Genomic DNA, 8429 nt, shown 5'->3' with positions numbered 1-8429 from the left:
AGTATAAATTGTTTAAGTCCTACTGAAGAACAATGGAAATAAAGTCTGAGGATGGGGGGGGTTGGTTTGTGGGTTTGGTGCAGGGTGGTATATATTGGGTTTTTGTGGTGGTCTTGTTTTTAATTGCTCCCTTAGGCCTAGAAACAGTGCAGTTCAACTAAATTAAATTGGGTTTGCTTGGTATTTTTTGTTAAATTAAGTATTTTATGTTTTAGAATATGTCATTAATAATCTCTTTCTCAAGACTTTGCAGAATAGGAGAAAAGATTATTGCTTGCATTTGAAAAACCAGAAGCTTCTTAGAGGCATATAGTCAAATATGAATTTCCTGAACACAAGCAGATGATCTTTAATACTATTTTTTGTAAACACATGCAAGGCTTATTCTAATGACTTACTTTCTCATGTGATGTAGTTATTGGTTCTAATGCAAAAGAAACTGCCCCCAACCCAAAATAAAAGGTAATCTTACTTTTCCAGTTGATAGGCTGTAAGCATTTCAGTGACTTGATTAGATATTTGAAGTTTAAGATTAATAAATTATAAGTTGTAGAGAATGTACTAAAAATGAATTATCTGTATTCTAAGAACAGAAAAATGATACTGGCTGGTGTGTGCAGCCTTACCTCCTCCTTGTTGACAAGTTCTCATCACTTTCACTCATGACCAGGACTCTGCTAGATCCTCCTTGGCTAGCTTCATGCATCACTTCAATCTGAATAAAAAGGACACATTAAAAGTGGAAACACTTCATTGCTGATGCTTTTATTTGGAGAACTTTAACTTATTAAAAGAATAAAACCCAGATCCAACTTAGTCTAATAAGTCACTAGAGAAGTTAAAATAATCGAATTCTAGCTCTTCAGGTTGTAAATCAAGAATATCTCCTATTTTTCTACTTCCTTGGCTAGTAGTGGCATAGGAGGTATTCTTGACTCCAGGTAAAATCTTCATGTTCTGCCACCATAGAAGGTAAATCATCTCCTTATGTAGATAATTACAGGCATAACAGTCTGTTCCTTAGACTCTCATAGTTTTTTGTTTCTGGCCTGAAGCCAACTCAAAGACTTCACACTCTGAGTTCTTTGTACAGTGCCATATGGGGAAGTCTAGGGAATTTGTCTTGTGCCTCTGAGAAGTGTCTTTGTACTAGTAGCAGTATTACGTATAACAGTGCGTACTTGCAAATACAAGTACCCTTGTGCAAGGACTATCCCCATGTTGAAATGGAGTGGAGCTTTTTACATAATATTTTGATAAGCATTAACCTACTTCCTTGTCCAGTTGTGCAGAGTTGAATCATTTTGAGTGTGCTCCAGGCAAGTTTTAAGCAGGCTTTTCCCCCCTTTTGCCTGCAGCTTTAAAAGTTCCAAGGACTACTTGGGCTTACTCAAAGGCAATCTCTTCAAATTCAGGAAAACAACTCAGCTACTGAGTTTGCAGTTAATCCAAGCCAATATCTAAACTCCAGTAGAGTCTGTAAGTTCTTGAGCACTTTCATTTTTAAGGGCTGATTCTGGGGAGAAAAGCAGTGGCCTGTCTTACACTATATAGATAAATTGTTTAGCTGGTTGGTGATGATGATAGAATCCATTAATAAACTATTTGCACCTGAACTATTATCAGAACAAATAAAATACAAACAAATTTTATAGCAACAATGGGAGGGAAGGAGAGGGGGCATAACTTGCACTGTAGTCTTGGAAAGTAGATTTTAAGAATGAATGAATTTTTTTTTATAAAGCCTCTACCATGTTGTTGCATATACCTAACCTATGTGTGGGGAATGCAACTAATTACATTCATTACTGATGAGAATACCTCTCTTCCCACACTTAACAATTTCTTTTGATATTCTCTTCTGAATAGTGGTTGTATTATTTCTATCAATACAGTCAGGGCCCTCTTTTTTTATTTTCTTTCTCAAAACATACCTTAAATTACATTTTTTACCATTCTAATAATATGGTGCCCTAGAGAGTTGTTAATATGGATCTTAATGCAGGGAAGATTTTATTTAAAAGGTTGTGAGTGAACAGCACTATGTATGTTTTGATTTTTTTTCTTATTTTTGGTAAAATTGTAACTAAAGAGGATATTGGCAAAGTTACAAAACATTTATGCACAGACCATTCTGAGTATAACTTCAGTGGTGCTCCTATCTCTTTCACAGGTATACACGTGGTCTGAACACAAACATTGTAAATAAGACAAATGAGGCATTATTTAAATTTGACAGGAAAAAAGTCTAGTCTCTGAAAGTGGCTATTTCAGCTAGCTTGAGCAAATGAAAAGTTTCAGGATGCAGCCACGCTTCATCTTAGTTGAAAGAATTGCAGATGAATGAAATTTCTAGAGCCTTTTGTTCCCAGTCCTAAAGTACTCCAGGAGGGCCAAAGGGCTGTCTTGATAGCTCTACAGCTCAAGCAGAAGACTGTTTGCTGTAAGGGCAGGGCTCTTAAATGCTGCAAGGCTTGGGAATAGGGCAGAAAGGGCAAGAGCATCCAAAGAACCCTAAACAGAATCTTGCTGCAGAAACAATAATGCAACAAGTCTCATCTTAAAAGACACAAAAGCAAAATACACTTCCCTGAACCTTACTTGCCCATGCAGCAACTGGTGACAGTGGAATTTTTCTTGTTGTTTTTGTTTGTTAGTTTATTTTTAAGTATTAAATGTCTAGTTTTTCTTCCTTTGTGTAGAAACTATCCTTAGAAAATATTTACATGAGGAAAATGTAACTTTGTAAAACTCTGAACATAGTACATTTTAACTTCAGAGGAGCTGGAATAAGATTGTAGTTTTAGAAAAAAAAACACCAGTCTATATGCAGTAAGAAAGGATGGGCACTTTGGATGCAATTTAATGTATTATTGTTAGACATTCCCTCCATGTTTCTTCTGTCCGTTGAAAGTGATTTCTACTTTAATGTAACTTGTTTTTCCATGAACATAACTTTTTTTAACACTGTCATCTGAGTAACTTTCAAACTGCAACATGAAGTGTAAAAAAAAATGCAAACAATTTAGCAGAGAATGAACTTGTAAATGTTTAGTTTTTAATTCCAAGTATAAATATGTAAACCTATATTTATATTGGTTTTGAGTTCTCTCACAATTTGGGATGTCCCCAGAACACAGGCACTCCTACCTTAATTCCACCTTTAGTCTTCTTAATGTTTTTCTTTTTTGATAACTCTACTTCAGAAATGGACTTCGGAGGGCAGGGGATTTCTGTGGACCTCCTGTTGGTAGCTGAAGAATCAAAAAGAAAGTAACATTAGAAAATGTATGCTAAAAGTTGAAATCCTACTTCCTAATAAAGGCAACAAGCAAAGATCCTGTTACAGCAGTGGTAACCAAGACCTGAATTGTGGCTGGAGTGGTGAAGGACCAGCTGGGACAAGGGGTGGGCCACATTGTTCTGTGCTCCACTGCCTCAAATTGGCACCTAGAGCTCCAGGCTGTAATGACTACTTTGGTTTGGTTTCCTCCCTGGCAACCACCTTTAGAGTAGCTGAGGTAAATGTTAGCCAGCTGTATCAACACTTGGGTAATCTTCATTTGCATAGGTGTTGAGCTCAGGTGCTGTTCCTTTTGTGGGTTCCCAAAGAAAAGAAATTTTGGTTCTGGTAGTGCTTTGCTAATGTTGGATAATAAAGGATTGTTGCCTGTAAGGTTTTACCATGTGATTTACTCTTTTGAGACTTGTTCATATGGGTGTTCAATAAGTCACTGTGACCATGTAATGACAGTGAAGCTGAGGAAATGATTTCAGAATGCTCTGTGTCAGGTTTGTTGGGCCTGGCAGGCTCTGTAAACTACAGTTAACTGTGAGCTGTTCAATGCTACTAGAAAATCATCCTTAACAACTTAACGGCTTACCCTGAGACTACTATCCAGAGAAAGAGTTTAGAATGAACTGAGAAGGGGAATCATACATTTGGCTTGAATACAAAATCCCCTCTCCATTACAGTTTGTATCTGTTTTAAATGATAATGAGTTCATAGTGCATGTTATATAAGTACAGGGCAAACAGTGATCTCCTTTTTCTTAGTTGCTGAATTGATACAGCAGCCATCCATGTTATGGTAAAATCAAATATGAATACCAGATGAAATGATGAAAGAATCTGGGTCAGGCAACAAAGAATAAAATTGTTGCAATTCTGAGATTATTAGGTCCTTTTCAGTTTTATTCTGGGGAAACTTTCTAATTGAACAAGAACTTTTATTTTTTTGAAAAGTTGCTGTTTTCCAATGCATCCACTAATGTTCTGTTTAAGATGGTTTCACCAAGGTTAATGTTGGTTGTCACAAATAACTTTCTTCTGTAGGAGAAGTTGAGGGATGTGATAAGGTGCAGACATTGAAGAAGGAGGACATTAACAAATTTTCAAATGCCCTTGTTAACTCCTTTTAATGTAGTAAAAAAAAAGGCAGCATAGAAACAACCCAAATTATATGCAGTTAAAAAAAACAACGTATCTGTCATAGACAATAATAACTAGCTGACATTTCTCCTACCCTGTGTCTTTTCAACTGCTTTATCATGCAGCTGGAAAGAGAATTAATTAAAGCAGCTTCTCTCTAACTCAAGTATTCCTGTTTTTATCCCCTGGGGACTGACATGAAGACTTGGCAGTATCCATTTCACATCTATTATTCCTCCCAATGAGTCCATATTGCATTGAAGAAACTCTAACAGCACAGTCTGGCACCCACCAGCAGCTACAACTGGCCATTAGAAAAGTCTTACAGTTCCCAGAAATGAGCTGAAATGCAAGTGTTGACTCCATTTAGTTCTTCCATCACTCCCTTTCAGATGATACAGCAGGCAATTTGTTTTGATTTTGAGCAGTACTTTCAACAGCTGCATTTTTCCCTGTCCCCAAGAAAGCTTTCCATGAAGTAGTAATTGTTCTCTTAGAGGTATTGTTATTTCACCCAAGAAGTGGTGTACTAACATTTTGAAACCAAGGGAAAAAACAAAGCAAATATAAGGTGGTTGTACTTATGGTCAAGGTTGTTCATACCTATCTAACCTTCAGGGAGGGTGATTTCTAGAATACCAACCTTCATCAACTATTTGATAAATTTCCAAATTAGCCCTTGTATGTTTTTTCCCATGGATCCCTGAGTAAAGTGGTTATAAGCATCAGCAAATTCACTCTTTTCCATATTAATGCATCCTGAAGATTCTGTTGAGCCTTAGATTCTCACCTACTGTGATCTTGTCAAGATACATGCTGTGATTGTACCTATCATACTGAACAGTATCATCTCCTAGAGCTTCTCCCAACTATATCCTATTTGTACCTTTAAAAATCAGCATTAAGACTTGATCACAAAATTTGTGATTAAACCAAGACATTGTTTCATACCCTTCCCTACATACCAGGCACTCCTGAATACCCCAGCTATGCTGCCAATGTCCAGTTACCCTAGCTAAATCTCAGTTCAGCCCACTGGATTGCTCTACAAAGCTAATTCCCAAGTTTTATATATACTGGATGTGTTATTAACAGGAATGGAAGCAAAGGAAATAACTTTAGGAACCATGAGACCTTTTGCTTAGAGCAGCAGTCAGCAATACAAAGTTGTTTGACCTCTTCATTAAACAGAACACTTTCTAGCTGGAAGGGAGGGTTGATACTAGTGTGAAAATCCTGGCTGAAAGCAGTCAGTCAGCAGAAAACAGGAAACTCAGTTATGACTTTGATGTCTGGATCACAACTTGCAAACGCAGACAGGTCCAGGCAATCCAGGAAAAGGAGCACTGGACAGTTGTAGTGAAAGATGAGGCATTTACAGAACACCCAAGTGCAGATGCTCCTTCATCCAGCAGCAAATTACTCAGGTTGCTTTATGAGCTTAGTCTTGGCTTCATCAGTATGACACATTTCAGAAAGGAGGCAGCAGATTCAGGAATCCAACTGTATGTATTCCAAGGGTGAATTTGATTCAGATTGACACAGCAAACTTTCCCCTTCCCATTTGACCCAGAAATTAATTGAAAATGGGAAGCAATCTGTTTTCAGTTATGCTCCAGAGTATTGAGTGAGTTATTGACTGGCCCATATTCAGAGACTGCTGCATGTCACTACATTTAAGTAGTTTCTGGAGTCAATTAGAAACAACCCAAATACCTGTCTATTACTGCACTAATTACTCTGGAACTGGAAATATTTTATAAGGGAAACTCCCTTAAATTCAGTACAGTTGGCCATTTGAAGGTCATTACCATACTGCTGAGGAAGTGTTCAGCTGCCTACTGAAAGAACAAAGGCAGAGGAACAAAGGAAAACTGTAACTATAAACAATCTAAGGTCTGCATGGTTTCAAGGTGATTGAAACAATAAGATGACACAGTACTCCCCTGGATAATAAGTAAGGAAGATTTCATTTTAAACCCCATAATATTATAAATTGCTTGATGCTGCTTTTTAACAATATTTGCTTTAAGGGCAGTGTATGCAGAGGTAAAACTTTTTATTGCAAGCATATTTACCGTAAAGCAGGGTTTGTTACTATCATTTGCATTCATCTGGAGCACCACTGTGCTTCTCCTATGGGGCATGGGCACTGCTTAGTGTTTTATGAACAAGTTCCGTGATAAACATGGAATTACTGTTTTATTACCTAGCCTACAGCAAGTAGGAACGTGGGCTGTACTGTCCCTAAAGCTGTACATAGATTTTGCAGTCTCTCTACTAGCTCTGTGACTGAAATAAATTCAGTGAGGACAACTTGCTGTGCTGCGTGCGAGGAAAGGCTGAGGTTTCATCCATTGCTCCTGCATGACAGGGTACAGGCACCTGCTCTCAGGAGTTCAGCTACAGCACACAAGGAGGTACAAAGGGGACTGTGTGCCACTCCCAGGTGCTCAGGGACAGCTGGATTAGTTTATCTGGGTAACTGGCCTCAAATTTACTCCTGCTACAGTAAGTGTAACTCATTAGCTAGTAAGAGAGACTGACACTGTAGTCAAGGGTTATGATACATACTCAGTGCTTGCAAGACATTCAAAGTCCCCCCTCAAATAAGTACCATGCTTTACATTCAAGTCTTATGTGAATTTCCCAATCACATGCTTCCACATCTGTTTTCTGGGGGACAGTTTGTGCATTCTCACTAATCACCTACAACAGAATCAAAGTCCTTTGATTCTGTTCTTGCCAAAGGACTTTGGCAAGAACAGGCATGGAAACAACTAGTCTGCTAAACTGTTTATTGGGGCTTACAGCTCATGCTGTCCCACAGGAACATGAATTTGAAGATAATTAACAACTTAATAGCATTTTTGAATGCTGGTGATAACAAAACAGCATGCTAAGGCAGCTAAAGAAACACCAGAGCATCTAAGGTTTATCATTTAATGACTTAATACCATCATTTCCATTCTTAGGAAATATAATCTATACTGCTTTGCTCTTGCACAATTGCTGTCAAGCCTCCTGAAAATCTGCCCATATAAGCAGCATAGAGTGAGGCCCCTCTATGTCAAATATTATTCTACAAGGAGACACATTACTGTTTCCTCAGACTCGGGCAAGTACAATAGCAGCCCTACAGCTGCAAAACTGAAAGCATCTTCTTCTCTACTTCATTTATAGAAATATCTTCAACTATAGAAACTACTGATTTCCAAAAACCATTAATGAAAATCACATGCACCATCTTTTCTGAGTCAGCTAATCTCTCTACAGCCTCACTCCTCCTGCACACATCCTCAGACTCTGGCAAGACATTCTTCTTTTATCCTTTCTCCAGATGTTACTAGTTATGACTGTTACACATTAGTTATTGCAAGGAACCCTGGAATGGATCCAACAACCAGTCACACACATTTAACTGAGATGGAACCAGTTTAAATTTTATTAAAGAACTGAAAAGGCTCCAGCTGTGTTCCCCCATATGAATTTCACCTTCCAAGTTGGCTTTCTAAGATGCTTATAGGGCAAGTAATGGATTTTGTATGTATGTGCACTGTGCTGGTAAACATGTTTATCTGCTTAATGAGCTCACAGAAACTGACATTTCTACTCCTGTATTTCACATTTATGTTGCACACAAAGAAATCCCTAGGTCAATATTTTATACCATTTAGAAGACAGGAGATGCCAGAAGCAAAGCTACATGTGCAACCCAAGTTTTGCCCCTTTGCTGCTAAGGACCTTGGTGCACCCCCCTCTAAGAATCCTTGCCTCGTTCAGTGCATGGAATCAAACCCACTTAATACATAAGCAGCTATTCACTATTTTGATTCATCTGTATTTCTCGGGGGGGCGGGGGGGGGAGAGCCTTACTATCCATGTGTTATTTCAATCCCTGCTTTGATAATTATCTTTTTTTCTAATAGTCATTTTTACAATTCAAGTGCTGTTTTCACAACACTTCTCGGAGGTAACAGGCTGTTACCAACCATAC

General features: G+C 38.1%; 1 protein-coding gene across 2 annotated transcripts in view; it reads right to left on the bottom strand.

Moving 5' to 3' along the window:
* Nucleotides 1–8429, bottom strand: part of MCF2L2 (MCF.2 cell line derived transforming sequence-like 2) — a 174152-nt gene that overhangs the window by 86723 nt on the left and 79000 nt on the right. For both annotated transcript variants that reach the window (XM_075761446.1, XM_075761445.1), the window contains exons 14-15: nt 3151–3254; nt 627–715 (exon numbers count right to left, since the gene is read on the bottom strand). In XM_075761446.1, the coding sequence (XP_075617561.1) occupies nt 627–715; nt 3151–3254 (193 nt within the window). The remainder of the gene's footprint in view (nt 1–626; nt 716–3150; nt 3255–8429) is intronic.

This window comes from Balearica regulorum, chromosome 9 (assembly GCF_011004875.1).
Source record: "Balearica regulorum gibbericeps isolate bBalReg1 chromosome 9, bBalReg1.pri, whole genome shotgun sequence".
Classification (NCBI taxonomy): Eukaryota; Metazoa; Chordata; class Aves; order Gruiformes; family Gruidae; genus Balearica; species Balearica regulorum.
Note: the sequence above shows the minus strand (reverse complement) of the source record. Positions and strands in the feature narration are given on the sequence as shown.